Source organism: Solanum pennellii, chromosome 8 (genome assembly GCF_001406875.1).
Source record: "Solanum pennellii chromosome 8, SPENNV200".
Lineage (NCBI taxonomy): Eukaryota > Viridiplantae > Streptophyta > Magnoliopsida > Solanales > Solanaceae > Solanum > Solanum pennellii.
The window spans coordinates 835,274-858,939 of NC_028644.1; the positions used below are offsets into that span (position 1 = coordinate 835,274).

The 23,666-nt window shown below is 33.9% G+C and overlaps 2 protein-coding genes across 3 annotated transcripts; both read right to left on the reverse strand.

The window, feature by feature from the left end:
- Positions 1–11: 11 nt before the first annotated feature.
- LOC107026804 (14 kDa proline-rich protein DC2.15-like) lies at positions 12–645 on the reverse strand. Its single transcript, XM_015227892.1, has one exon. The coding sequence runs from the start codon at positions 566–568 to the stop codon at positions 158–160; it is 411 nt and encodes a 136-aa protein (XP_015083378.1). The 5' UTR covers positions 569–645; the 3' UTR covers positions 12–157.
- Positions 646–3,488: 2,843 nt separating this feature from the next.
- On the reverse strand, positions 3,489–22,717 carry LOC107028915 (protein arginine N-methyltransferase 1.5). Of its 2 annotated transcripts, none has more exons than XM_015230159.2 (23): positions 22,512–22,717; positions 19,866–19,983; positions 19,190–19,299; positions 17,663–17,752; positions 17,475–17,537; positions 16,663–16,754; positions 16,448–16,523; positions 16,265–16,351; positions 13,344–13,437; positions 12,692–12,783; positions 12,564–12,599; positions 12,409–12,477; positions 8,575–8,643; positions 8,383–8,436; positions 8,201–8,275; positions 7,054–7,146; positions 6,829–6,932; positions 6,329–6,377; positions 6,117–6,203; positions 5,322–5,427; positions 4,460–4,547; positions 4,188–4,281; positions 3,489–3,964 (listed from the first exon to the last, which is right to left on the reverse strand). In XM_015230159.2, exons 1-23 carry the CDS (start codon positions 22,647–22,649, stop codon positions 3,881–3,883), a joined length of 1,968 nt encoding a protein of 655 aa, XP_015085645.1. In that variant the 5' UTR covers positions 22,650–22,717; the 3' UTR covers positions 3,489–3,880. The 2 variants fall into 2 exon arrangements, with proteins under 2 accessions (XP_015085645.1, XP_015085644.1); XM_015230158.2 differs by having other exon boundaries at positions 16,663–16,757.
- Positions 22,718–23,666: the final 949 nt, after the last annotated feature.

The window sequence follows — 23,666 nt, forward strand, 5'->3', positions numbered from 1 at the left end:
ACCAAAATACAAACAATGAAAAGGGAAGCACCCCTTAAATTATTATTCACGAATGAATTAAAAAAGAAATCAACAAAGAGAAAAATTAATTCGATTCTGACTTTATAGAGTCGGTGCTGATGCTACCTATCTTTAAACTTTAAATCAAACAATTCAACTAATTAGGACATTGGAATCCACTAGGAACTTTCTTGGAACAAACATTAAGAAGCAAGCTTAATGAAATAGGGACATTAAGGTTAATCCCTAAGACATTAGCCTTAAGAGCAGTACAAAGACAAAGGGCAGCTTCAACATCAGCAAGTCCAGAAATAAGACTACAACAAGGTGTGACTGGTGGTGAACCAACAACAACATTAACTAATCCAAGAACATTTGCACAAACACCTAATTTTAAGGTATCAATTGGACAAGTTTTGTATTTTGGTACATATGGTGGTGGTGGACATGATGGCTTTGGTTTAGGTTTAGGTTTAGGGCAAGTGTTACAACTTGAAACAAATGTGAAGAAAATTAGGTTAAGGGAAAGCAATAGAGCAAGAGTAGAGAAAAACTTCTTGGAAGCCATTGTGAAAAATATATAAATTAAATAAATGTATTTTCTTGGAGAAATGGTGAGTGAATGATTTAATTTGTGAATGGTTGGAGGTATTTATAGGGTTGAGATAGTAGATATATATATATATATATATATATATATAAATATATCATAGTTATTTTACTTTCTTTTGTTTCATTTTAACTTTCGTTTTAGTTTTAAGAATCTATTATGATACTATAATAATAGAGATATGTAGTGTGAGAGTGTATTTTCTTTTTAACAGTATTATATATTGTTGCAAAATTATTTAACGATAATCGAGTTAATGTTGTTAGTTTCAGAGTCTTAAGTTTGACGAAATTTATATAGAGTATTAATTTTAAATGTATGCTCATATTTATTATTATTGTTAATTATAATATATCTGCAATTATATTATTATTTTAAATTTCTTTTATTTGTTATATTGTGTAAAATAATTATCACTTTGAAAGTTCAAAAGACAAAAGTTGATAATTATGTCCAACTATACTCTTAAAATTTAAAGAAATATATATATGCACAATATTTAAGAGCAAAATTAGTTCACCATTATTAAATAGGAGTAATCTAGTAAGTTGTAACTTATATTTGTTTTTTTTTCTCATTCAGTATCTGATATTCATATTAAAGCTCGATTAAATTTAAATTCACATTAAGTATTAGGGTATTGCTTTTCTTTTAATTTGTATCTTTGTTTTGTCAAATAACATAGTTAACCTAATTTCATTTACCCAAAACAAGCTATAATTTGGGTAATATATACTCCAAGTGAATTCACAAATTTAGAAAATTTACTTGAGATTGAGGCACAATCCTTATTATTATGTAAAAAAAAAATTGCCCAAAAGTAGAATATATTATGCTTGCTTTATTTATTTTGATGTTATAATATACAAAAATTGGATAAATATTTATAGGCACCCATGTGACATTATGTTATTATCTTTGGCTCTATGCAAATAACACAGCCAATATTTTGGAGGTTTGTTATGAATACACAAGTTGTATTCTGAATTTTTTGATCTATTAATTTATTAATATTCATCAGTTTTTTTTTCCAGCTAATTAATTTAATTATTAGAACACATAATTCTAGAGAAAAACAATGGGCTATATGTATATGGTACCATATGTTTTTTGTCCTTTTTATATTAGTGATTGAGGGGTCCTCTTTTTGTAAAAAAATAAAATAATAATAATAATAATAATATTTTTTTTGTTTCATGATCAGCAGTGATTGTTTTCTTTTGGAGTTTATCTAAAAAAAATGATTCTTTTTAGTTATAATTCAAATTTATTTCTTTTTTTATGGAATTGTGTTGAAAATGAAAGAAATAAAATAGTTGCATTTCTAGTTTGTTTTGGGTAAGTAGGAGTGAGAGATGGAAAGTTACATGACCTTATGTGCAATATTGTTATTTTCAGTTTAATCGAATATCATATCGAAAATAGTAGAAAAATTAAGATTATTTTTTTCTAAAAGGTTTAAAATTTGAAGAAGTAAAGCGCGAATCAATTGATTGGAATTCGATATCTACTATAGACATAAAAAATAATTTCATCCGATCAACCGAAGAAATTCAGATGAACCCTGAACCATACGTTGGTTCTGCCCCCGATCGAAAATGGGATTTTTTTTTTAAAAAGTTTAGAATGGTAAAACTCAAGTTTATATGTAAATAAGCTCGGTGTAGCTTAACTCCAAAGTCGAACTTGTATCGACCTAGATTCAAAGTAGTTAATATGTGTCATTGATTTAAGTCGTGACATCATGATCATGTGAAATTTGAGTAGTATAGATTTCAAAATTAAAATCAAGGAATGCAATTATAGATTTTTTTATAGAATAATTTGTAATTTATTATTATAAGATCAATTCATTTCTTTTATGAATTAATATAATATTACTATTAGGATAATTGTACATTGATTAATAAATCTAGGATCGTTACTATGCCTGATCAATTAATCAATTTTGATTATTGATCCATTCACCTATTAGCTTGATTCATTTTAATTCAACTTATTTTCGTTCATTAAAATTTGAGTTGATATTTATTTTAATATTTCTTTTTATTTATTTTAGATATTTTTTTACTATAATTTTTAATTGAATTATTAATTATAACTTATAATATTTTTAATATAATTTATAATATGTGAGTTTTATTTTTAACATAAATAAAATATCTTATTTATTTATTACAAAAGAACAAAGATACCGCTAGCTTAAAATGTTTTTTTTGACATGTCCAAAAATTATCATAGTAGATTTCCAGGGAAGACAAATGTGAGATGAACTCTTGTGAGGATATAAAAATATCTATAGTCATTATCTTACCTTTTTTATTTTGTTTTAATATTAAGAAAAAAAAATGTAGATTCATTATTTCATTTTTTTAATATAAGAAAAAGAAATGCAGAGTCATTATCGTTATAAATTATAATCAATGCTCATTTTGTCTCTCTTTATATTAATTTATTAAATATCTTCTGAGAAGGTCCAAAGATATCCTCCTACTAGGTTTTATTCCAATATATTATTCCTTTTTTTTTCTTTGCAACTTGAACAAAAAACTTAAAAGATCAACCTAAGTTATAGTAAAATTGCTTAATTAGAGGTATCAAATTCAAATTCTGAGTATAGAAAAATTTATGTTGAAGTTCATCTCGAATAGACCTCGCAACGTACAATCAGAATTTAATAACAAGTCGATTTAGTGCTTATTATTAAGATTATGAAATCTAAATTTGAATGCATATCTAAATATTAAAATGGACACTGTCTAAATCTAAATAAACATCTAACTATTAAGATGTCTATATTGAGATATGAATAGAAATAGTTAAGACTATTTGTTTGATCTATATTTAAATTGATCTAATATTATATCAACAAAATATCTCAAAATTTTTAATGATAATCGATAATGGTGATGACTGACAATATGTCTGTAGGATTTTACATTAAAAAAAAAAAAGGATCACATATAGCACAAACCAAACTACATTCATTAAAAGAAAAGGATTATTTTTACTACAGCAGTTTTAAGGTTTATCTGAACCTAAACTCTACAAAATTTCTACTGAAAAAATTTAAAGCACCATGAAGTGCACAGACAATCAATTTGGCATGTTGAGCACCAGTTGGAATTTCCAGCAACTTTCAATCGAAAGATGAGCGATACGAAGCCATGATTACGACAGTTTTAACAAGCAACATTAGACTTGTTACTCATTTCAAGTTCAATATCACGTCATGCTATCTCGAAAGCTCAAAACACACTGAAGAAACTCTTACAATCCAACCCAGTATGAGCGACCATTGCAGTTGTGTATAGGAGATGAGCTGGGAGAAGTCACGCCCCACTCGTACCAAACCTATTTTACATCAAGCAATAAGTCAATGAAGATGGGAGCAAATTCACACTTCAATGAAGATGTGGTTCTTGAGTATGGATATATGCTACTACAAGAGGTGATCGTTGGGGAAACTCCAGCTCGAAATTTATTCAAATCACTTTATGTAGCTATCCTCAAAACCATTACCCTAGGTGATAAATACAGAATGGGAAGTATACAAAACATGCAAGGAAGTAATTACCTTTGAAGTACCACAACAACGCCAAATATGAACTTCTAGAGGAATGCCCGGTTGAACACACATAGGTGTTCGCAATGGGAAAAATATAGGGAACCTGATAAGAACAAGGACTTGTTAATAATTAAACCCTAACCAAAATAATAGCTATAGAGATGGTGTTTGAATATACAACTGTCACTTTTGATAGACAAAGTTAGACAATTGAAAAAATTGGAGGTCAAATGCCTCTAACAAGCCCCCAGAAAAAGTAGGCAGAATAAAGAATAACATACCAGCTGAACATGTTAGGTGTTGCTGTTGATGGTTCAATACCAAGATGAACATCTTTGTAAAGTACAGCATCAAAATAACCAGCAAAACCTGTTATTCATAGGAAAAATCAATGAGAAGTCAAGGAGTAAACAGAAACTATTCTTATATAAAGCTTTAGTAAACCAAGCATCGGTAAAACCAACAGTCTAACACCGAATCAGTTCAAAAGATCACCCAGAACTATGTACTACTTTCTACCATTCCCATTGCTCATGGGAAGAAGATAGATTCTACATGCTAAACATTTAAACTAGACGATAACACTTGACAGCATTAAACACTAAAACAGAAACCTTTTTCTCTATATGTTCATCGGTAGGTTACCATTGGCATCAACAAAATGAAGTCACAAGGATGAACGATTACTCTAACTTAAAAGTAAAAACAGATGGGAAACAATTGAGCAGAAGTAGGACACATTCCTTGTAAACTAGGTACTAGTGAAACCAACCCCCACTTGCCAAAAATAAATAAAGTCTATGGTTCAACAGTTGAGTTAATTGTGAAACTAGTAACACAGGAACATAATTTTTGTTCTGGATTGATATTAGACTGGGTTCAATGTGTATCTCTAAAATGTCACGATTTTCTTTAGTGTATCTATCTTTACACCATTATTCAAGACTAAGGCGAACACTTCGACTATATTATCCAGCAATAACTTCACAACGCGAGCGTGTTCAGACAACCCTCTTCTTTGCCACCCATGACTATAAATTTCTGAGTATGTAGCTGACTAGTAACTACAAATATCATTCTTCATATTTATGGAGTTCCCAGACAAAGTAAAGCACATGAAATCAGTATGAGTATAACAAATACCATGAACCAGGGCTGATCCAGTGTCAGTGGGTATCTCAAATCGTAGCTTTGTATACCGGTGATTGCTTTTCCTATTTGAGTCCTCCGGATGATTGAATGTAAAGACCTAAGAAAACATAGAATAACCAAATGTAAGTTACAGAAGTGAAAGCCCCTCCCAATGACATACATGAATACATTGCATCAAGGAATACATTTGAGTTGGCGCTGCTGGAACCTATGCCTTCTTTCCTTACTAATTCTATTCTTTTTGTGTGATTTTCCCTCTTCATATTTCTAGTGAAAGAAGCACTGTTGACGCCAGGTTCTCTTTACATTCTGCAGGACATATGATGTGGTTCACTACAGTGAGGTAGAAATGAGATGCACCACATTCCAAAACCACTGTTACTTATAGAGTCAACATTTTCCTTCTTCAAGCATCATTAATTTTTCGCTTTTTTCTTTCCTGCTCTTGTGGAAAACATAGGTGTTATTCTGATTCATGGTACTGACTTCACCGGTCATCGAACACATGAAGTAGATTCCATAAATTCTACAAATATAATTATGCTTATGCACTACGCTCTTTTTGTCGTTTCCAATAACAGTTGCAACATTTTGAAGGGAGAGAATTCACAAAGATAACTTTATGAATCTCTATTCCCTTGGCTCAGCAGTACAAGCAACTTGTATCAGAGTTTTGAACAGTTTGAATGTTTAGTCTTTTCAACAGTTTATAAACTTATTTTCTAATCTCAATTCTCGAAAATTATAGAACTTAAATCAAGATCCTTTTGACTTAAATGAACTTACTGGTTGAGGAGAAGTAAGCCTTGCTACACGGTGGAACTTGACAACATAAGCAGTTTCGAAGTGCACAAGATCTTTGTGAGATTTAATCTGTGACAATAGCACCAATGCATGTAACAACTCAAAATGGAGGTCAATCATCAATGAACCCCATATATATATATATATATATATATATATATATATATATATATATATAAAAGATGAAAACTTACATCATTGTATAATTTGGAAGCAGTCACAGGCTGGAAAAAACTTGTATACCTGAGATAAGCAAAGTAAATAAATATCATGGTATACTAGTAAGTACTTCTAGGTATAGAGGAAACTATTCCATTTTTCGGTCGATTGAGAAATTCGCAGTCAAGGATATATTAAATTGTGAAACTACAGGGAGAAATGTAAAAAAAGTCATCACGTGTCATGGAGACAAATCACCATTTTATGTGTTTAAGTCACCAAAAGGTAATTCAGTGCTCCTCTTGGAATCACTGTACCTCTCCAAATAAGTTCAAGCGGAACCACAAAAATCTAAAATTATCAGACATGAGACTAATGAGTACATTCCTACGACAGATGCTTGCCAATGAGCAGTATTAACCCATACTCATGATTTTCAATTCACCACCAGAGATGGAACTCTGTGGATCGCGTTAAACCAGCGTATATCCTTTAATATGAAAAGCAAATGACAATAAAATATCTGAACACATACGATGATGGAATTGAAATTCCGTCTTCTTTCAGGAATCTTTGAGCACCATCAAGACACTCAGGTGACAGCTCATTGTCTCCAAATGACCCAAGCAATTCACTAACCTGTATTAGTAAAAAATAAATGATGAGAGGAATTCAAATGAGGATTTGCAAATGAAAGATCAAACATTATATTTTATGGATAAAATGGTTTGTTTCCGCATCCGAAGAGTCAGTTTAATACCAAAATATCAGCTTTCTCGGGAGCATCCCAGCAGCGCATGTCACTTGAAACTATGGTGACAAGTTTTTCCCAGCCCTCAATCTTTAGTAAGCTCTGTCAAAAATAGCGGTCACCAAAGGAAACACAGGTGAGAGTCCGCTAACATAGTAAAGTAGAAGTCCGTCTGCTCACAGATCTTCCAAAAAGAGTTTATGGAAAAGAGAATAAAACATCAATTAAAAATTTGGATTTTCCTTCAAATTTGAAGTCAACAAAGACACCCCATTTTATATTATTATTTTTTCAGTTTAAAAAAAGCCAAAGACCCTGAATCCATAAGTGATGTCACATGCACTAAACTAAGGAAACTATGTGGATTCAGTCCAGTTCAACTATAATTAATCCCTAAGGCCTAATACAATCTACTGCCCAGGATCCAACAACAACGATACTTAGTGTAGTCCCACAAGTGAGATCTGCGGCGGGGAGGATGTATGCAAACCTTACCCATACCTTTGTGGGGTAGAGACTAGAGTGGCATTTTCTGATAGAACATTTGCAAAAAAGACATATCCAACGCAAGAGGAGCCCCCAACTAGTAAATTCTTAATTCAAGCAGAGGCGTCATTTTCTTTTGTTAAAAGACCAAGTGGAGTACTCTTTACTCCAGTAAGAAAGAAGATAAGGTAATATTCTTGTTTTGTTAGATTTGATATGGACTTCCATAGAATGTATACATGGCCAAGAGGCCAACTCAAACCTAGCAGACGCTAGATGCAAGGAAATCACAATTTTTCTAGTATGCAAATTATGCTTTTCTCCATTTAACATATCAGGTACATGTAACATTTTTATAAAAATCAGTTACATGTAATATGTCTCTTAGCACACTTCACATTTTGGGATGTCTCACCATGTTTGACACCATTCTATTTCAATTTAACTTTCTCAAGATTCAAGAGTTCAAATTAATTAAATATACACTAGTATATTAACAGCCCAAAAATTAAGAAATCCAGCATTTTCTTTATTCAACTAGCTTGAATAGCTACTGGAGATTATGAGAACTAAACACTTTCTAGACTTGACAAGAAAATGAATATCAACAATGGCCACACATCAAAAGTTCATGAAACTAAATCACAAAAGACAACAGTGAATTGATTACATGTAGGGTGACGATTGCATTTGGATTTTTCTCGACAGCATAAACTTTCAACTTGCGTCCAGTCTCTTCAGCAGCCTGTCAGCAACAAGGTAAACAAAAAACATAAGATGATTTATTGGCACAAGGCAAATGCATATTTTTTCTTCCTAGTTTTAACATTCTCCAGAGGAAGATATTTAAACCTGCAATGAAGCTCTGACAAGAGGCCCACGTCCAGCCCCAACAACCATCAAGACCTACAACAAGCATTTGAGCAACTCACGTTAACAGCTGAGGATGCCACAAAAAGTAAACTCAAGACAACATCCCGAGCCATTTAAATGAGTAACTTAACATCAAAAGCAAGACAATAATTCTCAAGAGAAAACCCGTACAGTAGTGATTGTAGATGCCTTTTCATCTGGAACCCTGTCCACTAAAGCTTTCGCAACTGCTCTTTGATACTGCCAGAATAGGAGTCAACAGTGATCATGGAAGACAATTATACTAGTAAAGCAATACTGTTGAGGCACAATACTAAATAAATCACAGACTCTTCCTCATCATGCAGGAAAAGGAAATCGTGAATAATTGAAAGGACTAGGTAAAGAAATTAAGTGAAAGAGAGATAGTACGGTCTACACAGAATTTAGGGGAGCAAAGCAAAACGTTATAGTTTTCAACTATGTGACTAACGAGGCAAAACGTTAAATACACAACCCATAAAAGAGCCTATAGTTTCCTTCTTCAGATGGAAATTTTATTGCACTCTTTGGCTATTACTGGTAAGGATGCAAGTTAAGAGAAAGGGCAACCATCATTTAATGACTTCAAAATGCAAAAGAATGAATTATTAGGATAGCGAATTCAAACAACCCTTTGCTTTAGTAGGACCATACGGTACGGTTTAGAAGAATTTTGTTCATTATAAGATTCAATTTTAAGTTCCCAATTCCAACTTGAACATATATCTGAATTGCAGTCTGCAATTAGATAAAATTATGAGATTCCTCAAACATCACAAGAAAATATTTGAGAAAAAGATAAGGAATATACACAACTTTGGAAAGCAAGCACTTCATAAAGCGATGAAGCAAGGAGATGCGACGTGAAGCCGCTTTGAAGACCTGACGTGAGACTGTTGAAGAGAAGTGATTGCCTCCAGTGCAGAAGCGCGCTTCAGCACAATGGTCATTTTGTCTTGAAGCCTTTTTCGAAGGTCAATTATAAGGACACAAATAAGTCGCAACTTCAGAAATCCTATTTCATGAATTTCAAAAGGCTGGACTAGGGTTTTGCAGCTCTTCTTCTTTGCTTTCAGGTAATTTCTTCCTCTTATTAATTCTTCTTCTTCTTACTAGTGCTGCTAGTGCTAGGGTTCTTTTTGTTCTTCTTTCTTGTTTTCTTTTGCCATGCTGAATTTTTTTGCTAGTGTTCTGGGTTTTTTTTCTCGACATCTACTGCTACCTGCTAGTGCTCTGGTTTTTTCTCAACATCTACTGCTGCCTGCCAGTGCTCTGTTTTTTTTTCCAATTCTACTAGTGTTCTGGGAAAAAATGTAACTGCCTTGCCATTTTTTTCTTAACAATGACCGTGATTAAAAATGTTTCAGTCTGACCCAGCTTGGAAATGTGGTAGAAGAGCTAGTGAGACCAAAAGTAGTTAAGTCACATGTATTTTTTGAGACAATACATTTCAAGGTGGAATTTTTTACCACAAACATCTTATTGGTAATTTATAGTGATGTCGCAGATTGTGCAAAATGCCCAGAGATTGTGAAGAAATAAAAAAGCATGTTGGGGAAAAAAAGGAGTTCAAAAGTTAAATTTCAGATCAACCAAATGCAACTAATCTTGACGATGATGATGAAGAAGAAAAAATGGAAGAGCGTGAAGTTGTGGATTTTTCGCTTCCTGCAAAATCACAAAAAGGGGCAAAGAACACAATAGTCTCGTCAAGTTATGGATCAATTGGTAGGAAAAGCACTTTACAGTATTATTTTCCGTAGAAGTCAGGAGATAATGCAGGGAAAAGCAATTACAAAAGTTTGCATGATGTTGCCAAGGAACATTTGAGGGAACGTGCAGTTGCCGCCTTTTCACGGTGGGTTTATGATGCAGGCTCCCCTTCAATTGTGTCTTTCTACCGACCCTTTTGGAGACTTCATGGAGGTCGTAGACCAATGTGGTGCGGGAATGAAGCCTTCCACTTATCATGAAGTTGATTATCTAACTAAAGAAGTGGAAGAAACAAAAATAAATTGTGGAGGATCATCGCGTTAGAATGGAACAAATTTGAATGTCCCATCATGATGGATAAGAGGATGATAAGAACCAAAAAAATGAACAGCAATGTGTTGGTGAATTCTCCAAAGAAAAGCTCATTTCTTGAATCCATTGTTAGGAGCAATTTGTCTATTGATTCCATCAAAATGTTCTTCTTTCAGAACACTATATAGAAGATCGGTGCAGAGAATGTTGTCCAAATTGTTATAGATAATGCAGATGAAAATGTTAAAGCGGGTCATATGTTGAAGGGAGTGTTCCCTCACATATATTGGACTCCATGAGCAGTTCATAATATATATTTGCTGTTCGAGGACATTTTCAAGGAAAGACCCTTCACAGGTGTTTTCTTTAGAACAGTTAGGGTACACATTCTAATCAATGTTTCGGGGTGTGAGAAGCGAAAAAATGACAAAGTCCCACTTCACGCTTTAAGCGAAGCACTCTTTCCTTCGAAGCACAATTAAAAGAAAAAAAGACCAAAACAAATAGAGTCAATATATATGAGCAAGTTCAAATTAAAAACTAAAAAGTAGATATCACAAAATCATTCATAAACCATAGACAAACAAAATCAGAACTATTAATGGTCCAACATCTAATCCTTGTTCTTCTAAGCTCTACTTCTACAAGATTGTCAAAACCTTGCATTCCTCAGTTATCATTATATTGTCCATCATCGTCTTCAACTCCATCATCATGAACTAGGCATAGACTTGTAGCTACTTCATTTCCCCTCCGATGTAAGCTTGAAGTACCTCCCCCTTAAACCATAATGGTTCTCTTCAACTCCACTTGCCTCTTCGGCTACACCCCAAGACATCTCTCAAAAATTGTTTTATCTTTAGCATTCTCAACTCCAGTTTAGTCATTTATTGATATTATCAATATTATGCAAAAGAAGTGGATCAATCCATTGTGAGCATTGTAAGGACGCCTTGATATTCTATTATATTTTTGAACACTAGGTCATTGAGGAAGAGAACCCTGAAGCACCTCAACATGACCTAGTGTTCATAAAATACACAAGAACTTTGAGACGTCTTTACAATGCTAACAATACAATTGATCCAATTCTTTTGGATAATATTGATGATATCAGTGAATGACTAATCGTTGTTGGAATGCTAAAGTTGAAGCATTTTTTAGGGAGATTCTGATTTCACTTAGGGTGTTGATGTAGAGGCAAGTGGAGTTGAGAAGAACCATTATGGTTTAAGGGGAATACTTGAAGTTCACGGAGAAGAAAATAAGTAGTACAAGTTTATCCCTAGTTGATGAAATTGAAAAGAAGGATGATGGAGTTGAAGATGATGATGAACAATATAATGATAATTAGGAAAAAAAATATTTAAAAAATCTTGTCGAGGTAGAACTATAGAAGAATAAGAATTAGATGTTGAACCGTTAGTATCTTTGATTTTGTTTGTCCTATGGTCTATAAAGTATTGTGTGATATCTACTTTTTAGTTTTTTATTTGAACTTTTGCTTATATATTGTCTCTATTTATTTTGGCTTTTTTTCTTATAATTTGTGCTTCACTTCAATAAAGCGAAAGCTTCTCTTAAAGCGTGAAGCGGGCCTTGTAGCTTTTTTCCGCTTGTGCTCACCAAAAATCTGAATATTAAGCACAATGAAAGAGTATGATCTCTAGCTAACACCATGTTGTCAACATTTGCATACCTCCTTAACGGGGCAGCCCCTTGTTTCTCCCCAAAACAACAATAGATGATAACAGATAAAATTTCAATAGATATTTTTCTTTCAATCAGAAAGCAGCACACAACAAGCATATGATAGTAGCAAAGTATGCCATTATCAATTTCTTTTGTAAAAGCCCCATTGCTTAGCACTTCAGAACATTCTAAACTATAGTAACTACAAACAAACCCCTCACTAAGTTTAGTTTATGTTTTACTGCCAGACAATAAGCTTACACGTACCTGTATGTACTTGGTCGTGTCTTTCTCAAATGTTTCATAAGTTTGGGCCTCCAAATTGTCCATGAGAGGCTGAAGGAAAGAAATGAATTAAAAAAAAGTTCAGCTACCTATACTTAGAAGAAAAAAATTATGAAGATAGAGAATAAAGCATGCACCTGTAAGGGAGACTGTAAGTAATCCCTATAACCAAGCTGAATAAGAAAAAGGTCGGTGTGTCATTGAAACTTAATACAAACGAACCAACAGGTCAACAACATCCCCAAACGCACAGGAGATACACTACCTCAAAGCGTTCTTGTTCAGGAAGTGGATCCATCTTCTGGTATAAATAAGCAATGTAGTCCAGGTATGACCTTAGCGGATGTCGCTGCATGCCTGAACAATGTTAATACAAACTAAAGCAATCTTGCTAACAATAAGACTGAACATAAAGGAATAGACAACCTAATTCCTGCATTCCCATAGGTGCATGCTCTGACGATCGAAAGAGAATATGGTGGTACCAAGGGGTTCACGAAGGATAAAAAATTCATAAGGCCACTCAGATGCAAATAAGTTAGGGGGGAAACTGTATGGTTTGAAATTCATAGGAACGAACATTTTTATGATGAGATCTTACTATATAGAGTTAAGAGAAGGAGACAAGAGTGTACAAATAATTAAGTAGACCGAGGTGAATATGTAAATTGGCATTTCATATACATGAAATATGTAGGATACAGGTCAATTTCTGTAGGACTTCAGCCCTGACTGGACAACCAAAATGGTAGTTTTATGGATACTTAACATATCACGAGTATTACCGGTGACAATGGAAAAAGAAACTGCGAAGTAGGACAAAACAAAAGATCGGATTGAAACTAAGGCAGCTTAAAATACATAACTGTGACTTTCTGATTATTAAAATAAATCTCAAATCCAGTTCAACGCCATACCCTCAACACCCTCACTTTGATTATTACTACTGTGAGAATTTGACACTGAAGTTCCCGTAGGGAAATTCTGCATTTGCTGTCCAGAGATGACTATCTGCAGGAGACATTTTGCGAGAGAGTTCATGGTAAGATCCCAAAAATGAAGAAAATCATATGATTATCCAACAAGACAAGTAGAAGAATCAAATGCAGATATCAAATCGGGAGATAACTCAGCAGCAAATGAAAATGAGTAGATATGACAACAAGATAACATATTCTCAACTTGCTACCAAATGGTTAGATGTTATGAAAATGCTACACTCAAATCGGTAGCCTAAGCACATTAAACAAAATACGTGAGCTTAAAAAAGATCATTCAATCTAATGAAAATATTGAAAACCCTGATAAACAGATGATTACTATATCATCGAAGAAATTGCATATCCATCAAGTACCGATACATGTGCATGTTATTTGAGCCGTTAGGCGAGAACATCAGTTACTCATTTGTGGGCAATTTTTTTAAAACTGATTTGGACCAAGCTGAACAAACCTACCAATATATCAGCTCAAACCACAAGCTATGTACAAAATTTAGGTAATGAGTTACTAAAAATGAATGAAAAAAGCACAAGTGCACATAATGCGAAAAATCTTGATAAATAAAATGGCAGGAGTGTAAGTACTACTTGCCCACTTACTCTGCAGTTTCAAACAACATCAATTCCCTACAACTCCCCAGACACTCGGTGTCCTACTTGCTCTTCAGTTTTAAAGAATCCCAATTTCGTTCACCTCCTCAAACACTCCACCCTTTTAATCAAGTTAATAGAACTCCCTGACACTCGAATTCTCATTTCTATTTCTCCTTCATACTCTACACAATTTTTTTCACCAGGCAATGCTCCAATTCTCTTTCAAGATCCTGCCTTATAACTGGCTATTCATATGACCAGGCTACTGAACTCTCTTCTTCATATTTAATCCTCTTCCCCAAATGAGTCACCGACAAGTGTCCATTCGTTTACCACCACTGTGTACCTACACCAAGATTGACTCATAACTTTTAGTTGATTTCCTAATGAAACTAGACAGTGAAACCAAACACTCCCAAGGGGTTTCCATCCGAGGCTGTCTCACATTCTGGTAGTGACCCAATTTCCTTTTCCACACCACTTAGCAGCAATTGTTGTGCTAAACTATTTTTTGCAGTCCTACAGAATGAATAACAGAAATAAAGCATATGGCGAAGACAAATCACCAAGAGTAAAAGCATTTCCCAAAATTATTTTATCAGCCATGGCGAACTTCTTATGTTGATTTGTTATGTCGCCCAATAATTTTTGGTTTTCCTTAAACTTCTCTTCAGGGTTGACAAGTCAATAATCATGACAGAGTTAGTTTGGTTAGGTACCTTACTGAAGATCTGCCAGTAAATATGGAACCCGGACTATTGGGTAGTCTATTCTGCTGCATCTCATTCAGCTTAACCTATTTCCCACCCCAAATATGCTAACATTATTTTTTAATCACAAAGAGCACCAAGAGGCTACTTCACATTGTTAAAAGCAGTTACAGCTCAAAAATTGTCTAGCAATATGCCTTTATTTTGCTTTTTTTAATAACCAAGAAATTGGTTGTTTCCAGATCCAAGACTCAGTGGATAGCAAAAAAGCCTTGTAATATTCTGCATGTGCATGGCATAGACCAATGAGACACTGTTTGTATAGTCGGTGTGTTCTTTTCTAGACATATCACTAACTATCCCATATCCACATCCAGTTCTGACTGGATGATTCTATCTTCTTTTCTCTCAGTATGATTCTATGTGTCCACCAAATGGTTGAATCTTTTGTGCCACCTGATCTTCACTGGGCAGATGCGTCATCATCCTACCAGTTCTTTGCATAATGGAAGACAACATATGAGACTCGGTTCATCAATACTAACCTGCTCCTGAACCTCCTATTTTTAGCGATCACGTACCATGCTAATATTCCATCATTTCAAAGGTCTTCTCCCCTACAACAGAGTTACAGTAAGCAGTAGGTGGTTGAAGTATCTTAGGATCAAAAGACCAATTTTGGCAGTTGCCATTATGCTTCTTGCTAGCCTGCTTTAGCATTCTAATGCTTCCAGATCTACAAATTAGGCAGCTAATCCTTCTATCTCTTTCCAGCCATAGCCTTACTTAAATACTGGTCGTGAAAGTAATAGATGTGTCAAATGGTCAAAATTCAAATTAGACAACTAGATTGGTTTCCAGCAATTTATTTAACCCAGAGCACCAGTTCCCAAGATACTCAAAGCAATTCTGCTTTGGTTGCGAAAAGAACTGGTTAGTTCAGTTGGGGAAACTACACAATAATCAGCCAAAGAAAACCATGTCCACATGATATTGGACAATTCCTGGCAGGATTTTTGTTGTCCCTGTAAAAGAGATACAAAGCAAACCAGAGATTCCCCTTATTGGAACAGTTAAAATCAATGGAATTGTGCTTTAAGTTACATGCATCCTTCACATACTTGTGACAGTACTTCTGGAGTATTCTTTATACACTAATAGTAAGTGAAAACTACATGTACCTGTTACAGTATGTTACCAGACACCCACGTTGAACATGTACATATGGCCGAGTTTGTAACACAGTAACAATAACTATTCGTAAAATTAAAATGTATCTACCCAGGGCTAAGACACTTTCCCTACAAATGTATCAGCAAATTTGTTTTAGAAAGATAAAGAAGCATTTTCTCTATAGTTGATAAAACAGTTCAAAGTAATGGCCTTTATCAGCAAATTATCAAGAAAACAAAAGACAGTGCTGCTCAATGAACCTGTCACCACTTTTTAACCCACTTATTCAAATATGCATTGAACAATATTGTCAACGGAAAACTCCATATTGAATCATTGAACTGGATGTTACGTGCTTACCTGAATTGAGTGGTTGAAAAAATCCGTCAATAGATTTTGGTGTCGTTTTGACAAACAGGGGTAGCCACGGGCATTGGTGAGAAAAGACTGTTGAATCAGCACGGTAACATTTTCTTACTTAGAACAAAAGGAGTATCAAGCACAACAGTGGAGAAAAAAAGGGCAATCCCTTGAATTTCTTACATTGGAATTAATTATAGCAGCTCTAACAGGCTCCCCAAACCACCGCGCAAGTGAATTCACAGAGGGTAATGAGGATCTACACAGCAAGTAATATCGCATGTAAGTGTACTGACATAACCACGACAATGAGTATCAAAGAAGAATTTTCCTCAGAGCTTATCACCTAGAAACCATTAAATTTAAAATAACTACACTTCACAAATTTATATACATACAAAACATCAAGTGCAACTGAAAGCTGACTGTGATGTTCACCGAGAGTGCGGAATGAGTTCCACATTTCCCATGAATCTCTATGTTCTTCACCCTGCTTGGTATAAAAAAATCCGTCATCAAACTAAAGTACTGATTTATCTATTAAATCAAGCATAGTGACATACAGCTCAAATAACATAAATGAAAATTTGAAAAGTGGAGCTTTCGGGAAATTTATCAGACAATAATTAAATATCAGACTTGAGATAAATGCAGACAATACAAAATAATACACACTCCGGTCACTTTTAACAGGACAACCCCAGTACCACCAAAAAGAAAACCAGAATCACTTCCTTATCAGAAGGATAATATCAGTAAGGGAAATAAATCATCAGAGTCAACGAGCTAGCCAGAAGGATCCAAGTATAGCATAGAAAATGCCACCGAATAAACCAATTTTTATCAGGAAAAAAAATTATTGATAATGAGCGAAAAGATACCCGTAAACAAGTATACCAAAAGTAGCACATCACAAAAATATATGATTTTATACAAAAGACACCCAATCTTCTATACCTACAGGAATCTCATGGCTACCCTAAAAAGAAATAAGGGAAAAGAGGCTATTACTCAGATATACAAAATCACTTTCAATTCCATCAAAATCTCTCATATTTCTCTCTCCATATCGTCCACCAATTGACCATTAAAATTATGATGAATGTAATAACATCTGTCATTGGCACTGACTTTCAGTAATGACCAGTCTGACAGCTAGGGGACGTAAAGTTAGAGATCTTCACTAAGCAGTCATGCAGCAATTACTCACCATAGAGTTAGGACTTCTATCTTCATCATCATCAGATTTCTCCAATGGAATCCTTAGCCACAACTTCAAACCACATAAAATCAAAATGAGAATATGAAACACAAAACAAACTATGCTGGAACAAGTATTTAAAGTGAATAAAAAACAGAGGAAAAATAACTAAACCAAAATAAAGACAAGATTGACACCTGCATATTGCTTAGATTCTGTAGAATTTGATTCACACATCTAGCATAATTAGCACAGGTCACTCCCTTGGGTGCAGGAAGAAGACAGGCCTGCAGGATCAGAAAATGTGTAAGCAATAAACAAAAATGCTGCTTAATTCAAGCAAATAAAGGTTGCGAGAGCAAACAGAAGAGTAATTGCATTTGCACAATCATTGTCCTCCCCCCATTTTTTCGTATTCTTTGATGGAGGCAAACATGGAGAAGCATGCAAAAGGTGTCAATCCAGCAGAAGCATTCACAGCAAGAATTTCTTTTTCATAAATCATAATAGTGGTGTTCGAATCAATTTGCAACTCAACTACTCAATCAGGTACCTACACCAGTATTGATGCGTAGTAATTCTGTCCACCAAGGCTGGTGGTATTCAGACACTAATCTCACATGGTCTATATTCTAGCGTCATCCACAGTTAGGACACATCCACATGTTGGCTTTCACAAATAAATAATAATGCTATAAATCGAGTTATCTTTAGCAATTCGAGTTATCTTTAGCAGTTGTCTGCCCTAGGAAAATCTAATGGCTAACCAATGCAGGTGTACATACATTGAGTTTAACGCTGAGAATTAGGAGAACAATTGAAGAAGTTGAACGAATCCTCTTATAATGGCAGTGTCCAGACCAGCTTCCACACACCTTGACTACTCTACCAGCTACCTGCTAATTCCCACCATCACAAGTACCGCAGAACTCTGGTTCACCAAAGCTTAGGTAGATAATAAGAAATCATCTAGTGTCTTCTGTCTTGGTTAGGATTTAACCCCTGCTCTCCAAGTGTAAAAATTATACATATATATACCCAAAGTGTTAACATCTTCTTTTAAATCCCTTGGTTATAAACATGCTCTCTTTCAGCCTAACTTGTCTCACCGGCTTTCTTTCATATCACATACAGGAAAAGAGCAAGTAATAGAGAAAAGAATGAAGAGTAACAGCAGAATGTGCTTCTTGCTTGTTGCCCTTCATCTTCTTAATCTACTGACGCAAAGTCAAAGTCTAAGATCAGATTTGACAAAATCTGATATAAACCACATTCCATCTTCACACCACCGGTACATTGCCATGTCAAATCAACACATTGCTTTTGATAAAACTTCTAACATTGTTTAAGGCAGCTAAAAAGAGTCTGATGGAGAGAAATAAGCACATTTCTTACACCCCTAAGACACTTTGGCATAAAAAGGGAAGTTGTTATTAGAAAAATATCCAATACTAGTTTGCATGTTGATACGCTTCCACGTGAATGAAGCACACTTTTGTATGTTGGATAAGTACAAAGGTGAAAACCAACTATTGACTTGGGGATCAAGTGGGTGGCAACCCTGTATACAGTAGGAACGAAAGACACAGCCACAGAAGCATTTATAGAAACTAAACAGCAAGAAACTATACAAATCTGGAGACAATAAAAATAATGAGAAAAGAAAATGCTGGCAAATCAGTTTCCATTCAGTTTGCACAACATAGAATATTCAAGAGTCTCACCTGCAGTGAAAGGTGAGAAGCCCAGGCTATTTCTTGTTTCAAAGTAATCTCAGAATCCCTCCGAAGCATTTCATCTTCAGAATCCAAGTCAAGCCATGAGCTAATTTTACCTAGATCACACATGCCAGGAAATAATAAAATTGAGATAAATATGAAGAATGATCCATTAATAAATCAGTCACTACTTAGAACCTTCATGAATAGATTTCATGGTAAGGAGTACGGACTATCAGGGATACAATTAACAAACAATTTGTTTTACAATGATAGGTCATCCATGGATATTGCAATCCTCTCAACTATAAACAATATTAGCATCACACAATAAAAATTGGATTGTTTCCACCTAGTTCAGGATTCATGTAATGGTCCAAGACTAGCACCTCTACAATTCGAGGAAAAACTTCAAGTCAGCATCTAATTCACTGAGTAAATCCAAAGAGGATAAACTCATGTACTCTATTTCTTTTTTTGCAGTGCAATAAAAGAAACAACAATAAAGGTGTCAATTCTTCATTTGAAAAGAAGTAAATGTGTCAATTAGACATTAAGAGACTAACAAGGGGTTTCAAAACCGATAGGGGTGAATGACAAGACGGTCCCCGTGCAAAATAATAAACAACACTCAGTTCAAACAATATAAATTAATCTAACAATGAACAGAAAGAAGCTCTACCAACAACATGACTACTCCATTGGGAAGGGCTTAGCACCAAGTCTGACCCAGCGAATGGAAGAACCCCAGATCCACCATTGCTACTCACCAGTAAACTAGGCCTGTAAGCAGGATCCATCTGCATCACAAAATTAAGGATTAAAACAAGCTATATTTTTTAAAATAGAATTTATAAAGAGTTATTTCCATTTTAATTTTTTTTTAAATCGATAAAAGTTGTATTCATCAGCATTCAGGGCTATGCTGGTCACCTCCAAAATTTATAAAAGAGCTGTGGATAATCACAAGGAACCTATAAAATCCACTAATTGGATTTCTTCTTCTATATTCTGCTCTTTACACCAAAAGCCTAAAGTAATAATAACTTCCCATTCAATATTCTGTACAGAGCATTATTTCCCTTGAAAGACCCTTTGATTTCTCTCCTAAAGCTTTCCCCAACTATTAGCACTCCAAGCCTTATATATCGTTTTAGCACGCCAAGCAAAGAAAGATATACTATTTTGATACACTCTAACAAGTAAGATATATTTTTAGTGAAAAATCAAGAGAATGCATATCTTTAGCAAACACACACAACATAAACTTCCATAAATGTCTTTATAAAGTTAATGATGATTTCAGTAAACTATGGCTACAAAGTCCATATAACAATAGTAATATAATTCAGTGGTTGCTACATACCATCTCACTTTAAAAAACACGCTACCTTTCACTAAATTCTCCAAATTCTAATGTCTTTCTCAATGTTTGTGCTACATTTTTGTCATTGCTAGGCTTTACAATCTCCAGACCATCGATCAATCACCACTAGCAGAAAAATCGGAAAGTTGCAACTAATTACTCAATTTTATTTACCAGACTATCAGGATTTTCTATTTTTTCAGCCCTCTCTTCGATAATTGTCCCATCTCTCACCCTCTTTGTGCCTTCATTAATGAGATTTCAAAAGATGGTATTTTCTCAATTGCTTCCTGCTAAAGGATTGATAGGAAAAGATCATTTGAGCTTCCTCTACCAGAATTTGTCAATGAGCTCAATATTACCAAAAACTACATAGTAAGACAACTCTAGTCTTTCCATTTTTAGTCCTGGACAATTGGATTAGAAACAAGTTGATCTGCCTTTAAATCATGACGCAATTTGGCAATAATTCTAGGTTATAAAAGCAATAATTTGAAAAGGATACTAATAAATTGCAAGTGATTATAATTTGATAAATATTAGTCGTCTTTTGAGAATCTAGAACTATTCTCTTGCTAAAAGGTCAAAAGGCATCCGTGACGAAATCAACTACTACTCTTATATTCATGATGATATGGAAGCGTCTTTTCACTATGAATATCTTTCAAATTAAGATTCTAACCTTACAATAACAGAGGTTGTAAGCTGTGACAACATTAATCCATTTTTTAACTCATGGGGATCATTTGGTTTACAAGATAAAGAAGAATTATTATGACACCGAAGAATGGAGAAAACATTGACTAGTTGAGAGTGAGCAGTATTATTATGAAATGATTGCTATTGAGAAGACTCTCAATGAGATTGGTAGTTTTCCTTGGGTTTGATCATACACTATGTATGAAATGATTGTTAAGATATTCTTTTAGATAATTACCATCAACCAAATTATAAAAAAAAAAACAAGCAGGAGGCAGGTAGATATGGACTATGACAAGGCCAGAGAGGAGCTGAGGTAAGAGGGATGGAAGTTGGGGAAGGGTACGGCGCAGGAGTAAGAGTTCTTACACTTCTGGCCATAGGATTCCATTGCAAACCCGCGATCGTTGAAGAAAAAAGTATACTTGGCTAAATAATCTAGATGATAACCCCATGAACCAAATTCGAAACAAAAATAGACACTAATGATGTCCTCTAAGTAGTTTTCTTTACACCAAAAATGAAACAAAAGTATACAATTCATCTTGACTTTCTGCACAACATGCTTTTTCATCAAAAATTCTATAGTTCCTCCTTCCAAATTATCCCCCCAAACCCCACCCCCCACCCCCAAACCCCCCCAAAAAAAAACTGCCCAATACCAAGAACAGATGACCCCTGAAATCAAGTCAAACCTTAGTTGCTAAAGCGTTCTAAAAATACAAAGATCATGGATTTTACCCATGATTCTCATGAAATCAATACACCAACATGTTACTTGAACAATATAAAAGAAAAACTTAGATAGCTTTGTCATTAGCTTAGCTGCAATTATTAAATTCCTCCATTCCTCAAAAAATCACATATCTAACCAATCATTACTCAGCTAGAAAACAAAGTCTTCATATTTGGAAAGGAAATGTAATGTCGACAGCCTGAGTGAACTTACAAAGATCACAGTTCACCAAAAAATTGGGCTAGACAACACCATTAGTCTTACTGTAGGTAACATACTGACCATTCACACATAGCAAAATTGGGCAATTCAGGCCCGTATGTGACTGGCTAATTGGTCACCATTAATCACATTTTGCAAACCAAATCAATTATATCCAAGTACAGTTTTTTTATGAAAAAAAAAATAATAGTGCCAAATACTTTGTGCTTTATAGAGATTTAGGATTATGGGTTACTAAATAATGATGCGATAACAAATGGGTTGATCAATTCTTGGTAAAAAGAACTGAAACTTAGATTACTAACCAATGGTGCGACAACAAAGTCGAATCCTCCATGAATGTTGAGGGAGAGAAGTTGAGGCATGTCATCATTGAACTCCGTTTCAACTCCGCAGTACTTTGAGTCATTTTTCTCATCTCCTTGCCTTTCTCCAAGCGTCATTTTTCAGCTTCTACTGCGTTTGAAGGAGCTCGAGAGTGAAGACGAAAGGCGGGGTTTTGCAAGGGTTTTAGCTAATATAGGCGGAGTTGCTAGGGTTTTTTTGAATTTACTCGGGTCGGATCATTTCAGGGAAACCAAAACCCGATTGACAAACCCGGGTTGAAAGGCAAAGTAATCTATGTAACGTGTGTTAATGTGTACTTTTATAGATTTTTTTTATTATTTTATAACTAGTGTACTTAGTCGCGCTTCGCGCGATTATAAAAAAGATTAAAATAAAATTACATATTAATATCAATAATTACTTTAATAAAAAGAATTTTTTGTTAATCATATAATTTTATAGAAGAGAAACTATGAAAAATATTTAGATTAAATATGAAATTTATTAAGAAATCAATATATGTGAACTTCGAAAAGTTAAATATTAAAAATAAATTTTATAGAGAAAAAGGGAAGGTAATAACTAATAAGAATTGGGTAATATTAGAACTACTTAAATGTAAACTTGTGATCAATTTTTTCTTTTTTATTTGAGATTTTCTTAGTATAATTTATATATATTTATGTAAACTTTAAATCTAATCGTTCTTTTATGTTTATTTGTAATTTTATAAATTATATTCTTTAGTATAGTTTTTCGGCAATGTATAACTCGGATTGCTATTAATAGTTAGTATTCATGACTATATAGTTAGCCAACACTATTATAAATCATTATCCACAATTACTATTACTTGTCCTCGTCATGACCCAATCATCACATGTTTTAATTATTTTTATTGTACAATATTAGATTAATTTAATATTTGTATTAATAACTTTTTAATAATTAAATTTTAAATAAAGAAAAGTTTAAAAATCTTAGTTAGTTAAATTTCATACTTATTATTATTATTATTATCACCATCATTATACTTAGGTTTAGATATCCAATTATTTTTGGGACAACTTATATTGGGAAAAAATATAAAATTTAAAAATAACATAAAAGAGAACAAAAGAGAGAATTAACTA